At 41.4% G+C, this 16331-nt stretch overlaps 2 protein-coding genes across 4 annotated transcripts in view; one reads left to right on the plus strand and one right to left on the minus strand.

Moving 5' to 3' along the window:
* The window catches only part of LOC143214688 (UNC93-like protein), a 57064-nt gene that overhangs the window by 10436 nt on the left and 30297 nt on the right, over positions 1 to 16331 (minus strand). The window contains exons 4-5 of the mRNA XM_076436030.1: positions 5094 to 5256; positions 813 to 1080 (exon numbers count right to left, since the gene is read on the minus strand). Of these exons, the coding sequence (XP_076292145.1) occupies positions 813 to 1080; positions 5094 to 5256 (431 nt within the window). The remainder of the gene's footprint in view (positions 1 to 812; positions 1081 to 5093; positions 5257 to 16331) is intronic.
* Positions 1 to 16331, plus strand: part of Rig (gem nuclear organelle associated protein rigor mortis) — a 68724-nt gene that overhangs the window by 9196 nt on the left and 43197 nt on the right. For all 3 annotated transcript variants that reach the window (XM_076436000.1, XM_076436001.1, XM_076436008.1), the window contains one exon: positions 2896 to 3120. In XM_076436000.1, the coding sequence (XP_076292115.1) occupies positions 2960 to 3120 (161 nt within the window). In that variant the 5' untranslated portion in view covers positions 2896 to 2959. Of the gene's footprint in view, positions 1 to 2895; positions 3121 to 16331 lie in introns of those variants that run through there.

The following is a 16331-nucleotide window of genomic DNA, read 5'->3' on the forward strand; positions in this document are numbered from 1 at the left end:
GGATGCAAAGAATTAAAGTAGGTAGGAAGCATTACAGATAAGACATATATTGCTGTTTAAATAGTGATTAGAAGAGAATCGAAATTACTAAGCATGCGAAGCATTGCGAAGTGTTAACATTCGCACGATAAACTTACAGGCAAATAGAAAATCATTTTCTAAAACGAGTGTACTCGATAGTTTTATTTACTAACGTCGAGTAGTACTAGAGGTATCTCATTAGCTTCTCATTCGTACTCACTTCTCAATGTTACGATCCATTCCATATTTATCACGATCATTAATTCAGCAAGCTAATCCCGGTAGACGGTAACAGAATGAATTTTCATAAACTTCAATCTCTCTACAAATTAATCTTTACTGTTGCATCTGTGCAACTATGAATTACACTTCCGTTATGTTCCGAAATTGATATTTCAGCCGAGCGTGACTTAACCCCTCGCTTTTATGCAAATCCCATGTTTCTATATTTTGTTACACCGTATTAAATATGTTTCTTACGTACGTAATTATAAATGTAAAATTTTATTTTAACGGTCGCGTTTTTTACAAGAACTTAATTCCGAGGAAGTTAAATTTTCTTAAAAATTCCTTTATGTTGACAATCGAGTGGCAAATTTACGATACTTATTATCTTGATAAAAAATTCTTTTCCTTTATCAAAAATACCAGAAACTTGAAGATCATTATCCGCATCTGATGTGTAGACAGTAGACGGCAAAAACATTATAAGAGCATTAAAAAAGAAAATGAATGTCTATTTCGCTCCAGTTAGTTGCAACTTTATTTTGCATAAAGTTGTAGACACTTACCATTAACTTGCGTCTGCCAGACGGCGTCTCCGACTCCCCACAGCCCGGAAACAGTGTAAAACACGTAGGGGTTATCGGGATGCGGTTTCCAGTGGAGTAGCACGACGACAAGACTAGCGTGGACGATGGCGCCCAGCGCCATCAGCGGTTGTCTGCCGACGAATTTCATTAGAGATCCGAAGACGAGGGAACAGGCAGCGTTCACCACACCGAAGCAGATCATTACGTAGCCCACACGGTGTACGCCCAACGCGCAGGAAATGTACGCCTTGAAACAGAAAAGAAAGACATGTTCGGAACGTTAAACGCAACGGCGAGGTTCGCGGCGCGGTGCGGCGCCTCGATAATGTTCTCCGCCAAGATAGCAGGAGCTAATACTCAAGATCATCCTCATCAGCCAGCAAACTGTGTCTCATCTTGGTATTCGATATCGAGAAAAACAAAATGCGTACACACTTGCACATACGTGTCCAGATGAATTTTTATTCCGCCCCAGGTTTTTAAGGCTTCGATAAAAGTAACTTATCTCGCGTACACCCGGTGTCCGTGAATAAAGATTCGCCGATAACGGAGATATTCTGGTTATGAGTTATTCCAACTTCTACGGACTACCGAAGGGGCTCGGCTAGGCGGCATTCAGACGCCGGATCATCGAGATATTAGGTCTACGTCGCGGTTTTAAATGGGGATGCTCGCAGTCTGGATCCGAGTACGTTTCTCATTAAAATGTACAGTGTACAGTCGCGAAAGAAAATCTTGCTGCATCTTGTTGCGAGGAAGTTGCGGCTCGTCGTATTTGTTCGAGCGTAGGGAGCAATATTATTTCGGAAGGTATGCCACTAATTTATTTTTAATCCCTTTGGGATAACTGCTACCTGTGTACCGAATTTCAGTTTTCTGTGTTTCTTGATCGATCGAATGCTTCATTGTGGAGCTTTATCAATGTCCTCGGAGTCATGTTTTTTCTAGTGGTTACTATATGGAAGCAGGAAGGTATTTTTGCAAATGACGTTACGGGGAACAACTCTGCTAAATATGCAACGTGGACAAGATGGCAAATACTTTGATAAAAAGTGACTATTAGATTCGCTTGACATGACGCGAGATAAGATGGTGGGACCCGAGGAACGTAATGGTGATAGCTTCGGAGTGAGAAGCCTTGAGTTCTTTATTAATTTTGTTCGGAGTATGAGTCGACCTATCAAGATTACCTGCTGCAGCTGCTTTGCAAGTAGGACTCTGTTGAAAACTAGAATGAACGTTTTTGGAACTATGTACAGTGACTCCTATCTCGAGAAAACGATTACTTTTTCAATATTGGACTGGATACGATTTGAACTTTTTGGGGAAACCGGAGTAATTGGTTTACCACAGGATGTGAAAAGAAATTTTTTCGAAAATTGCAATTTCAACCTCAATTTTTCGATTTTATCTTCAATTTCTCAATTTCAACATTAATTTTTCAATTTCAACTTTAATTTTTCTGAATTTCAACATCAATTTCTTAAATTCAACTTCAATTTTTCTCGCAAACTCGCAAAGTTCACTAATCGTGCTGAAGAGTTAGCTAGTCAAAGAAGGCAGAAAGAGTGAAGCAGAAATTTCTTTTTCACAACTAGAGAACTTTGAGCGCGGATATCTTGGAAACTATGCGAGATAGCGAAGAACTGAATCCAATCAATTTTGTGGCACATATTGTCAGCTTCAATTTTGTATAGAATGGTCTTATCGCTAGGACACATAGTTTCCGAGATATACGCGGAAAACCGAGAAAGGAGACTTTTAGTATGTTTACCTCCTAACTGGTCCAAACAAAGTCCCAAAGTTAAAAATTGTGTTCCTTCCATTTCCCTCTACATCCCCCCTTATAAGCATTTATTGACTGGACTAAAAGTATGTTTTACATTTTCCATACAAGCTCATGTAAAAAAGCTGCAGAACACAACTTTAAGTATTTTCTCAGCGATCCCGACAACCTGCACCTTTTTATCAATTCCATAAGATTCGTTAAAATTTTCGGGGTTGTCGGAAAAGATGAACTTGATCGTAATTTAAAATGATTCTCGTATTTTTGCGATTGCAGAATCGATTTCTCGTCGGTGGAGCCGAGAAAAGGTCTCGGACTAACCCGAAGAAATTTCACTGGAATGGAATGGGAAGAACAGCAGGGATGCGTCTATGCGCTTTCATTCTGGCACGCGTGTGCGTGCGAGAGCAAAGCGGCGCTGCGCTGCGCGGCGCGTTCGATACGCGGAGCTGTGAAAAAAGGAACGAAGAAAAGAAGAAATACTGGTTCACGGGATTCCAGGTATGGAAGTGGTATCGGGGAATTGCTGCAAGAATAAGATTCTGGGCTATTTATAACATGTGGAACCAGCTGATTCAATGGGAGCCAGGCGTCTCGGGGATCCTGATGCCTTCCAGTAGCATTTATTTCTCCAATTACTTTATTCCTTGGCCATCTTGTTGTATATATATTTCGTCATCGAACTGGTTTCAAACAAGTTTGCCTTCCAAACTGTATCATTCCTTTTTTCCCCACTCTTTTCCTCTCCTCCTTCTCCTCCTCTCCTCAAACTTCTTATCCTCTATCTCTCCCTCTTTTCCTCCACGCAATCCAATCGTTGCATTATACAATTAATAATCCGAAGATGATTCGGTGGTTTAAACGGCCGAAGGATGATGCGTGCTTCGGTCTGATATTTTAGCGTATCTGTGATCAGCGGCATGTATTTCCGGAGAACAATTGCACGACCTCGCATGGCCGTTACGCATCATGAATCTGCCGTTCTGTATCCGGTTGGTATCCGGGTGATCCTAGTCAGTCTTTTTTCCTTCTTTTTTTTTTTGTTTTGTTGTTGTTGCTGCTGGTTGTTGTGGTCTATTCGACGATCAGGATAATCGTTAATGGCTCCAGGATGCCAGTTTCGGACGTCAGCTCTATCCGTAAACGTTTTTCGTCGTCGAATTCATTGCCTTTTGACTTTTAATCCGACAGGAAACTCGTTTGACTTTGTAATACTAAATACTGCGCTCGCCGCCCGAGGAGTCACTCGCGGTTTTCATCCGTGTGCTACGCCGTTTGCAATTAAATGATCGAATTAGCTGCGATATTCCCTTTCCCAGATCAAAACGACGTCGTCTCTCTACCCTTTTTAGTACCGACCGAATTTTTTCGATAATCGAAGATGAACAGATTTTATCAGTTCACGCAGGGAGATTCGAAGAATTTTACGATCTACAGCGACGAGAGCATTAATATTCGGACATATTCTTAAAAGGATGATAACTTTTCTAACCCTTAGCACTCGAATGGACACTCTTTCGAACTGCTCCTCAATCGTAAATACTACCCTCCCTACATTATTAATTTATTTTCTAAGCAAGCGAGACAATACAGTGCTAATATTTATTTTGTGTTCATATTAATTTCACTTTATAAAGCGAACATGGTTTACGGCATCATTAAATAAATAATTAAAGGGCCCACATAAAAATGTTAAAAAATGCAACTTTTAGTATTTTCTCTACACTTCCGATTAATTGAAATTTTTGAAAAAAAGAACGTACTTTCTAGCCAACTCCATTCGTTCCGATCGACCATGAAAATATTTATTTTCCGCGAAGATCCACGATCTACTAATTGCGCGTGCATTCCTGAATCGTTCATTCTGCTCGATTCTTCGACAGGGGGCGCACAGTGGGTTTTGACCTAACTCGATTCAAAATCAAAGAACTTTCGATAGACATGAGGTAGAGCGATGAATTTTTCTTTAAATTAAAGCTGAAACTTTGCAGAATATGGGAAAATGGGGAGATTACGGTACGAACGGTTTTTAACCTTCAGAAAATTCGTTAAACTAGCACAATTTCAAGAAAATGTGGTTTCTCCGTTACCATGAGCGGAAAAATTTTGTTTTTAACATGCTATATATCATTTCCCGTAGATTGTTTCACTCTGATTTCAAATCTGGTCTCAAAATTTGTCTACTGCCTCTGGTTTTTTCAAGAAATCGATTTTTGTGGCAAGAAATTAATGAAATCATGTTTTCGTTGAAATGTCAAATTTACCCACTGTGGGGTGTACAGGATAATTTGTAACGACTGTGTTTTCATGAAACAGATAGCAGTAGGAGTTTAGCAAACATCTGCATTGTTAAATATACATTAGGCACAGGCATTATCGTTACGACTCCCACTGTGACCAAGTATAATGTACTTTTAATTAGTATTTTTGTTGTGAAAGGTTTTTTCCTTACGTAACAATTTTCAGTCACTCACTTGTGTAAAGTCTGCGCCGATGAACGCCTGCTCCATGCCGATCCATACTGTGATCGGTATGAGAAGCTGCTGATACGGTTTCTTCAGTTGATAAGCGGTTGCTGAGAGCAATTGTATACCACTGAGATCCTGGCTATCGGCTCGTCGTTGCTTTTCGCCATACCTGAAACAATAGGAGTAACGTTTCACGAAAAGTTACATTTACTTTTTGCCATTCACCAGTCCGCTGGAACACCTAACCTACCAAGCGCGTTGAAGGCATCTGGTCAGTATCACCTTAGAAAAATGGGAGCTCTAAATTGATTGAGATTGTCCGTAATTTTCAGTACAATGGATAAGGAAATTTATTCCATTATTTTCCATAAATGAATCTTTGTAGTTTCGATAATTGGAAAATTCAACCCCTTGCACTCGGAACGAGTCTAACAGGAAAACTACACATTTCTTCTGACCTAGAATATTTCCATTCTATACGATTCTTTTCATTTTGTGCATACTAAACCGATGCTTTTTACTCATGCAACACTTAAATGTTTAGTAGTTTATATTACATTTGATATAAAGTAATTCAATGATGTAACAATTATTTTACATTACCGACGTATAAGCAATATTTACAGTGATATATAATTGTCAGAATATGTAGGTTTTCAAGAGGATATTCCCTCTAGAAACATTTTCTTCGACACCGATGATTGTCGAGCGATCTCCCTGAACGAGGATAACCGAGTGACGTGTTTATATCATCAACCATAAAATCGGTAATTCGGAATTCCGGTGACATCAGGAAACGAGCGCGTCGCGTGTATGCGAAGCTCTACAATAGAAATCCCAGGACAATATCGACTGGATCATTGAAGATGAGCCACACACGCGCTCGTAATAATCGGATACGTTCGACGTAATTTCGAGGCGCAATTCGGCCGGTTCAATTTCCAGAAAAACCTTCTAAAAATTAAACTATGCAACGACGACGTTGCGGTACATATTCGCGTGCTGGTATTACAGAACGAGCATCGCAGCCATCAACGTAATTATTATTGCATTTAAGCCTGCAATTAGGGTAAAGCCTCGCGGTTCGTAGTCAATCATCTTCTGCAAAATGATTCGTGGTTTGTCGCTGTTGCTTTCGTAGATTTCTCGTCTCTATAGAACCGTCTTCTTCAGATTAATTGTTGGATGTCTCTGGACTTCTTCTTGGAAACAATGTTGTCTGTTGTTTTGAAGTGTGTTCTTTGATTTCCGACATTAAGCGTTATTGCCGTACAAAATTAGAATTTCTTAACCATTTTAGTAGGCTGAGAATAATGTTAAAAATTAGTTCGTTGTAAAGCACAATTAATGAACATTCAGCGCGGATATCTCGGGAACTATGCGAGATAGCGAAAAACTGAATCCAATCAATCTTGTGGCACATTTTATCAGCTTTGATTTTGTATAGAATGGTCTTATCGGTAGGATGCATAGTTTCCGAAATATAAGCGAAAAACCGAAAAAGGGGACCTTCTATACGTTTAGTATATTTACCTCCTAACTAGTCCAAATAAAGTCCCAAAGTTAATAATTGTGTTCCTTCCATTGCCCTCTACAACTTTTCGTTGACTGAACTATCGATAAACCATTCCCAAAGAAGAATACATGAAAGCTATAAACGTGAAGTCGCTTTTTGGGAAAGATGTTGGGATCTTATATGGTATGGCAATTATAATGCATTTCAAATTTGCTAAAAATGCGCTCGCAACATGTGTCGCTAAGTGATTCATTATTTTATAGTAGAACGTAACCCTTCGCACCTGTCTGGCGCCCCTGAGTCGCAGCATTGAATAGCGTCCGAGAGACGGCAATGTCTTTCCTCATTACATTTTAGATGTCTGTTGCCTCCATGCATTTTGCAAGGTGCATTCAACTAGCATATGTATAAACGCGGCATTAAGCTCAAACATTGTTTTCAGAACTGCACGAAAGAATTTCTCGCTTGCGTTCGGATTAATAATGCCAATCGTTTCACGATTCCGTTCCGTGGGATCCATTTCTCCTTCAACCGCGGAGGAATGCAGCGCTCGTAATCATACTAGACTCCGTGTTCTCGGAACAATCGATTCATAATCGTATACGTCGATCTTTAAATCAAGTTAAACGGCCGCCGATGATCGATCCGCCGGTCAATAAAAATAACTGTCTGCTGATTCGTTGCCTCGAATGAATTTTTTCCGTCGCTAATTACGTTGTCACATAAATTACCGTGCGCGGCCGCTGTCGGCAGCGATTTTATTAGAAATTATGCACCTGCGAGGATAAATTAGCTTTTTTACGCTCTTCAAGTGTCTCCGCGCATCTTCCCGTCTCGCTGGTCGGTGTCGTCTTTGATTTTAGAAAATGTGCTTCGAACATTTTACGAGAATGGTAAACTTTACGCGAGTAGCTGTAATTTAAAACGGTAAAAGTAAACACACGTCAAAAAAGAGAATCAATTTCTATTTTCCATAAAGATCCGCTGTCTAATTACAAGCTATCAAGTAAAACATACATAAAAATTAATTCACGTGACTTAAACAACTGATTTGAAGAATATAAGCGACAAATGAATGAACGATACGATTGGATGCACAGTCCAATTAAATGATATTTCAGAATCCGATCGTAAAATCCTCATTTCAACATGTCTAAACTGTTTACCGTTTGGAATACCATTGAGCATTCATGAATTATGTCCAGATCTGAATTCACGAGTGGATTAACGGTGGATAGGAGCTGTACCAGCGAGAGGACCGCGACCGGCAAGAATCATTCGAACGTCGTCGTCTACACAGTGTTCCGATGATACTTGCCTCTCTCAGTCGCTGGAGAATTATATGCAAATAGAAAGGCCCTGTGCCTATTATGCTGACTGAATAATACGAGGCTGACTCTATCACTTCGTGGCAGCCACACGCACGTGCAACAGTATCTAATTACATTTCATATAAGCCGCTCGATAGTAAGTGGTATAGAAAACCAGTAACAGTTGCAGAATCGTTGCTGACTCTATTTTCTCGACACCAAGACGCTGTCGTGTCCGTACGCGATGTTCCATGAACGTAGAAATTAAAAATTATCCGATTTTTATGCAAAATGAACATTGTCTACCTAAATTGCAACAAACTGGAGTAGAATAGACATTTATTTTCTTCATTGGTATATTTAATAGGTTGACAATAATTTAACAGAATTTTTAAACTCTCCGAATGTTTTTATCGTTCTAAATCACATATACTCATTTTTAACCGACTTCGAAAAAGGAGGAGGTTACTCAATTCGATCTGTATGTGCCTTTCTTTTCTTTTTTGCTTTTTTTCTATGTATGTTCACCGATTACGACGAGATGGATGGACCAATCGGGACGAAACCTTCTGCATTTTGTAGGGTATGTCTCCCGATTGGTCCCTTGAAAACAAATTTTGCAGTTTTTCATTCTTCGCGGTTTGTATTGCGAATAACCAATAAGACCGAAAAACCATCCCACGGTGTTCTACAAATTCTGCTCGTTCCACTAAAAAAGTGTGAAATAAACAAAATTAGACCGACTTCGAAAAAACGCACTGAAAAGTATGAAATAATATTTGTTCCATTTAATTTATGTGAACACACACGAACTTAAATACAATACAATCTTCTCGGAGGCGGCGCAATCTTGAAAATTTTCCAAATGACAGATGTTGCTGATTATGACTTCATTGGGATATGGTGAACTTGGAAATCAGTAGGTGGGAAGAGAAGATACATTAATATGTGAAAGCATGTAGAAGAATTTAAGGATTTTCGTAATGTCCAGTGTCGAAAATTTTCAATTTTGCGCCGCCTCCGAAAAGATTGTATTGCATTTAAGTTCGTGTGTATTCGCATAAATTAAATGGAACAAAATATTTCATATATTTTAGTGCGTTTTTTCGAAGTCGGTTTAATTTTTTCATCAAATCCGCCGTCCAGATACATATTAGCGTTCGTAAAACTGATTAATTTGATTTTACACAACGATCCACAAGTCTACCGATTAATCATCCCAAAATAAACGTTTTCAAAGAAGGAATTTACGTCTTGAAATATAGAGAGTCCGAGCAGAATATATTTTCGAGACGAAAGATAACTGTTCCCGTCGAAGCCTGGTACATAATAACAGATCGAGAAATCCTTCGTCCAGTATCTTTGTAACACTGACCAGTTCTATAACGTCCCTGTATTCTGTGAGAGCAGCCGTCATTACATAAGACGCGAACATGTTAGATTGTTAGATCCACGATGGTGTTGTCTCTGTCTCTTTCTTTCCCAGCAGTGCCAGGTAGTCGAGCGATCATGGCGAACCGTTTCCGAATCAGCACTATTCTGCCACCAAGCAGGTGAATTACTCTAACGGTCCCCTCACTCTCTCTGTTCTCGAACAGTACAGAATCTCTTCTAGCGGGACGAGACGCGCGCCGCGTTTCCGATTCACTGTAACTATACCATACTACAGGGTGACAAGAAATAACGGAGTTAATCATTTCCTATTATAATTCTGTCAAATCGACGAATTTTGAAAAACCAAATGATAACAACCATAACATGGACCTTTAGTATTCATATATTTAAGAAGTTTCGAAATGGCCACCCTTTGCGCCGATACAGAGGCTCAAACGTGTCTTGAAATTTTCGGCAATGGGCCGCAGCTCTTCTGGCGTCAATTTGACAGAATTATAATATGAAATGTTTAACTCCGTTATTTCTCGTCACCCTGTACAAAATCAGCTCTAGTCGGAATTAGACACAGCGGATCTTTATACCAAATACAAATGTTCTACCCGAGATATTTCAAGGAAAAGGATATTAACACTAAATGGATGAATTAATCCTGACTCTTGGACACCACTTTCATGACAAAAACCAACGCCAATAAATATGTATAGGGTTGCAGACGTTGAACAAACAGTAGACAGAGGCGCACGGCTTAATTTCATTTGCCGTAACGTTATCTTTGAACACTAGCTCTATTGTAGGAGCGTTTAAATCACTATGGTAATACAAGCCGACCAAACGTGCACCATATTGATGGACGAGCTTCTGCCACGTAGCGAGTAGTATGTACTTATCATTAATCTGTCGTACTCTTTGCAGGCCGGCCGGTTAAAGAACTCGGAGAGGTTTCAAACCTTCCCGACAATCGAATGCAAACCGCTAACCGGGTTCGCTAACATTTTAAGTGTTGATGACCGGTACCACGTGGCCGTTCGGTTTCCAGAGAGAGAGAGAGAGAGAGGGAGACTCAAGGCGCGCATTAGGCTCAGAAACTCAAACAACGAACGTGTTTCGCTGGAATGCCGTCCGGGGTCGAGGATCGGGGAGGATGCCAGTTTAACGCTACCATTCAGATTTATTTCGCGAATCCATTGGCAACGAGGTCCTCCCGACGAACCCGAAAGCTCGTGTCGTGCCTGGATCCCTCGATCCTTAGACCGGCTTCGCGGCAGCGGCAGCAATCTTCAGGGGCCTGGATCGCGTTCGAGTCCCTGCTAAATTTAGCTCAGGATAATTTACCGGATTCTGCGGAACGGCTCTTTTACGATTCCTCACTTTCTTGGGCCGGGACACACGCTCTTTGCCCAAGGGACTTCCGCGATCTTTCTGCAAAATTATCGGTCCCACTGACGACGGGACCAGCTCTGCCCCCGGGGCAGCTGCTCTCGAAGAGAACATCTCTCAGTGGTCTCTACCGGCGTCTCTTTCTGATCTGAATTCGATGTTTTCCGCCGATTGCGACAAATAAACCAACGGAAAAAATGAAGCACGAAGAAAACACAGTGGAACCGGTTTCGCCCGTGGGTATAATGAACGCGGCGAACCTTCATGAAACGGAGTAACCAGCACGACTCCATCCGCGAGATGCGAGAACGCGCCCGATGCAACGACGAGAGATCAACGAATCTTTATCGGATACAAAATCATTGTTGATTCCCTGCCGCCAAAAGGAAGTTCCCCAAGGAAGTCGAATGGTTTTCGGCAGTGAGCACGAGATTAAACAGAATAGATAGATCTTTTAATCTTGCAACAATTTACAACAGAGGTTTAGTCATTACCTTCGACGCTTATTGATATATGACGTCATTTATCTGTTCCTAGTCCCTAGGACTATTGTATACATATACATTCGAGGAACCATATCTTCGGGTGTCGATATATGACGTCATGATACAGAAATGAATACTGTTCCGAGTATGTACCATTGTTTTAAACATTCCAGGGACCATCTTTGCCGGTCCTGTTACATTAATCTCTGCGATATCTTAGGTTCGTAAACAAAGATAGAGCGGCGGCCCTTTGAGTCCGCATGCCGACATGACTCACGTTTTTGGTATAAAATGTACCGGCGAGCTCCGGAGCATCATCAGTCTAAACCTAACTTCTGAAGAGAGAGCATCTACATAAATAACGTTTAAAAGATATCTGCCTGTTTTCTTTATTACAAAATTACCTTGCTTCCCAAAAGCCAACAACGCTTCGAAATTAGGAGCTTGGAAATTTCGATTCTCATCACCCTCGAAGCTTCAAGATAAGCCGGGGCCGAGCTTGTCAAATATTTGTTTCCACCTATGATAGATTGGGCATTCGACACAGCGTGCGCGCGGCGGGCTTGCGAACACGCAGATCTCGCCGCGCCGCCGGTGAGGGGCGGTGTCCGCGATGAATTGAATGTTCATCGGAGCGCAAAATGCCGGAAATCGAAAGTACGTCAAGTGTTCTCGGCTACGGGAGATACACACCTTTCTCTCGGTTGTTTTTAGCCGGGACAAAGGAGGCGGCAGGTATGCGTTCGGCAGCATGGTGTGGCCGCGAACATACTTGTCCGCACAAAGAGAGCCGAGGGAGAGAACAGAGAGCAGAGAACAGGTCCGGGAACGGTGTTTGTGCAACAGGCGCGACGATCAACAGGCAACACAGAACGAACGTACGAGCGAACACGGAAATAACACGGTCTTGGTCGCGCCGGAGGAAAACGACAATTTTTCTAACCGCTCCGATATTATGCGCTACAATCGTCAAGCCGATTGCAATCATCAACGCGCGTTTTACCGGCGTATCGGATCCTATGAATGAAGTCTCTGTATCTCTCTCCCTCCCTCGCCGTGGTAATACCGTATGCAACAGCTCGCCTTTACGTAATTCATAAAGGATCATCAGATTTGCATTCTAATGGGACTTTTTATTCGCGAAACACGGCCATAAATATTTACGCAGCGACGACCGACGATCTCTCTGTGATTCAACCGGCCTATGCATCATCCCGTTCCTTTTATTCCACCGATTGCTTATCGGTGTTTGTTTATATGTATATAACGACGCGCGCAGCACCGTTGCCGGTCTCCTCGCGCCACCGTAGATTTACTTTTACTTGTCACGATCCGCTGATAAATGGATCGCGGATTTCACGCGTTCTTTCAGCGATCGCGCGATCTCCGAACGGTCGATTTGAAATATTATCACGTTCGATGTGACCTACGGACGTCTCGCGCTTCGCGGGGGGACAATCAGCGTTTCGACAGCTGTAATAAACGGCTCGCTTTCATGGCCTCTGTGCGATTATTACGTTCGAAATCTGCTTCCTGGTTAATCGCGCCCTTTTTTTTCCACGCAGGTTTTATGGAAAATCGTTGTTATTTCTGAAGCGATACGTTCGTGGCCTTCGAACACGAACCCTAGGCCATTAAACTGTCTATCCATAAAGATTGTAAATCACGGATTTTTGAAAGTAGTTTAAATCATATATTTCTTGTTTCGAGATAGTAAAAAGGGAAAGGATATTAATGTTGGAACAACATTATTCATGTTTCTAAATGTTCACCTGGAGCATTTTTCCGTAATTATCGGCACAACTCGCACGACGCTACCGTCGAATTCACCGAATAGATTAGGCGATAAAAGTATCGTCCCTGTTTCACGTCCGCTATCTTTCGATCTAATCAAGCGGAAGGCCAGACGCATTAATTACCGATAGAAGGCGGTGGATGTATGCAAATAGCTGTGCCGCCGGTATGCATCGGACCGGGAAACCGTCATGCGAAAACCAGTGCTGTTAGGTTGTTGCATATGAAACGTCTTATTTTTACCGGGAACGTTGAACGAGCCAACTGTTTTCTCGAAATAAAGTTGTTGATCGAAACGCCATTCCAAGCAACACATCAAGCTAGAAACTGTTTTCTTTTATCATGAATGTGGCATGAGATCACAGTTTAGTATTTCACGATGAAAACGTAGTACAATCCTTTTCCTTGAAATATCTCGGGTAGAACATTTGTATTTGGTATAAAGATCCGCTGTGTCCAATTCCGACTCGAGCTGATTTCGTACAAATCCCGAAATCGTTCCCCAAAATCGGCCGTGTGACGTGGTCGTTGGACGACAGCCCAGCGATAGTCGAATCGCATAGAACGACAGAGAATGTCTATTGACAATAGATTAACAAGCCCGCTGTCGTACAAATATTATCGATACGAGGTCCGATCGCGAACATCGGCGAATGTCAACGCACCGGTCTTCGTGTGCATGTATTCTGCCTAGAATGTGTCAGCTTGTAAACATTAAACAAGCCATCGGCTAATCTAGATACATAATTCAAGAATGCCTGACTCATAGTCCGGTACCGGTTGGTCTTTACACGGTGAGCAGCAGCGCGGGAAAGAGGAGGAGACGAACAAGAAAAGAAAAGGACAACATCTTGCCGATCGTAAATATGTCGCGAGTCTGGAATAAACTATTAGCCGTGGACCGTTAATCGGTCGTAAATGTATGCGCGAAGGCGAGGGAAACTTGCGTAAACCGCTCCCAGCGGACGACTGGCAGAAGCCTTTGACTTCTGTCGAATTCAAGGCCGATTGAGTCGTCGCATAGTTTATATTGAGTTACGGATTAACCGACACCGAGCATGTTTGCTCGTGCAGCTGACTGCTAAGTCAACACCGCGCTTCCATCGACGCCGGGTTCGGAGAGTTGACGTTCTCCCGAACATCAACTCTGCAACCACCCGTAGCACGGAGCTGTTCACACGGATTTTGAGAAACCTGATTTCTAGAAACAGTGGACTTAACCTGGATCAACGTTGCTCTCCGATCACCGTGTAGAAACCTAATACGAGCATGATCAAAGCCACGTGGAAGGGTAAAAGTTAATCCATTGCGGTATAAATGACTTTCCGTTTCTTCGGCGTTGAAACCGAAACTGCAACCGCACGTGCAAACGAAACTAAAATTATGTAACGTGTCTCTAATGTGCGATGAAATATTAAGTTGCGTGTGCAGGCTATCCGCTAGAGTAAATCTCTTGCAAATTCAACTTTCTTCATCGTCTCATTTAGCATTTTACATCATCATTCTATGAAATTATAGCGCGCATCGCTGTGCAGCGGATGTTTGCGTATTCAGGACGCGCCAAGAGGTTTTGTTGAGAAATGGTGAAATTCGATATAGAGTTGATCGTTTAATACTGTGATTAAATCGAAAAGTAACCGTTGTTGTTAAATGGTGCATTAAATTGGATAAGTTTGTCGTACAAACGGAAAGTGATGATGAACACAAGAATGCTTTCACGCTGTCAAATTTCAACATTATATTAAAAAATAATCTAGTAGCAGTAAAATGAACATAATTTGCTCGATCTACAGCCAACACTCGGTCGTAGTTGCATCATGCTTCTTCTGTAAAAATCTCCACGCTTATCACTAACAATGGAATCTGATCTTGGCGTATTTCCCGTTCAAAGCTGCCATAATGATTAGATTAAGAAATGAATGGATCGCATGCAAAACAGTAGGAACATTCAAAGATTGTAACATTGCATCGAATAGGTTTTTCTTGGATCAGGACAGCCACAGAAGATGCACATATACAACAAAGTTCTAAACAGTTTCTTTCCCCTTAGTACATACACACTTACTTATCTTCGACAAAATGGAAATTAAAGAATACAAGCTTCCAGCTTGATTTGCTTGTTTCAATTTGATTAAAATAGGAAAAATTGATTTTTGCTACATTTTTAGCTGGGCCAATAACGAAAATTTCAAAGATGTGCTTGGTCAGCTCGTATAAATGATATGCGCTCTGAAAATTTCATCGAAATTGGTTTACGAGCTATAAACGATCAAAAGTGGTAAAAATTGTAATTTTTCAAGATTTTCGGCCTTTTTACCACTTTTGATCGTTTACAGCTCGTAAACCAATTAACCAACTTCAATGAAATTTTCAGAGCGTATATAATTTATACGAGTTGTAATAATATTCGTAAAAAAGTTGTAAATGCTTTTTTTCAAAATATTTTTTAGACGTCATTTACTAAACTAATTCTTCTAGCCTTACAGAGAAATTGAAATCGTTTGGTCCATTCGTAAAAAAGTTATTCTGATTTAAAGCGTGTTGAATCAGTTATGCTCGTTAGCGTATACTATTTGAGTAAATGTTGGAAAAAGAGATTGAGAAATTCTGGAATGATTATGGGGGGGGGGGGGTAGGGGCACAGTTCTTAAAGCGAAATTGGAAAACAATTACCCCACTTAAATTTCATATAGGATATTTTGGTCAGATTTGATATACATGTTCTCCGCATTAGAAAAATGGGTCCTTTGACAACAAAATTATGGACGGACGGACAAAAATTTTTCTTGCGCGCACAAGAATGGTCGGTATCAATCGTGTAAAAGAGGAGCGATTAATCGATTGTAATCGAAGGAACGAATATCGAGACGATATTTCCGTATCTGTAAAGGGAATCGCGTTACATGCGACGCGACGCCGCGCCGGTAACGCCGTTCGCGGAATGAAAGGGGAGTGAAAACCCGACGTGATTAACTGCCATTAACGTTATCCTCGATAGCGCTCGTAACAATGCAGCAAGGTCGCCGAGGTATCTCGTTTTATCTCGAAAGGAAAGGATACGAAGCAGCGGTGAGCTGTGTATACTACTGTATACATAGAATGGGAAGTGGTGGACGCGCGAAGCTACGAATATTTTGAAATCGCAGAGGATGATTAGACGTTGCCGACGTCCGGATAAAAGAAAGTCCTTGGTACGGTAATATGTACTGTTATAAAAGGGGCGAGAAAATAATGGCACGGACCATCGCGGCATTCAAATGCAAATAAGGACGACGCGACGGAGCGTGTGCCTGATCAGTTTGTAAGAGATGTTCGAAGGTATTATCAGGGTCAGAATGACAAATCTTTGACAGGCCTGGCCGGCCCG

The sequence above is a fragment of the Lasioglossum baleicum genome, chromosome 12 (genome assembly GCF_051020765.1).
Source record: "Lasioglossum baleicum chromosome 12, iyLasBale1, whole genome shotgun sequence".
In the NCBI taxonomy this organism is placed as follows: domain Eukaryota; kingdom Metazoa; phylum Arthropoda; class Insecta; order Hymenoptera; family Halictidae; genus Lasioglossum; species Lasioglossum baleicum.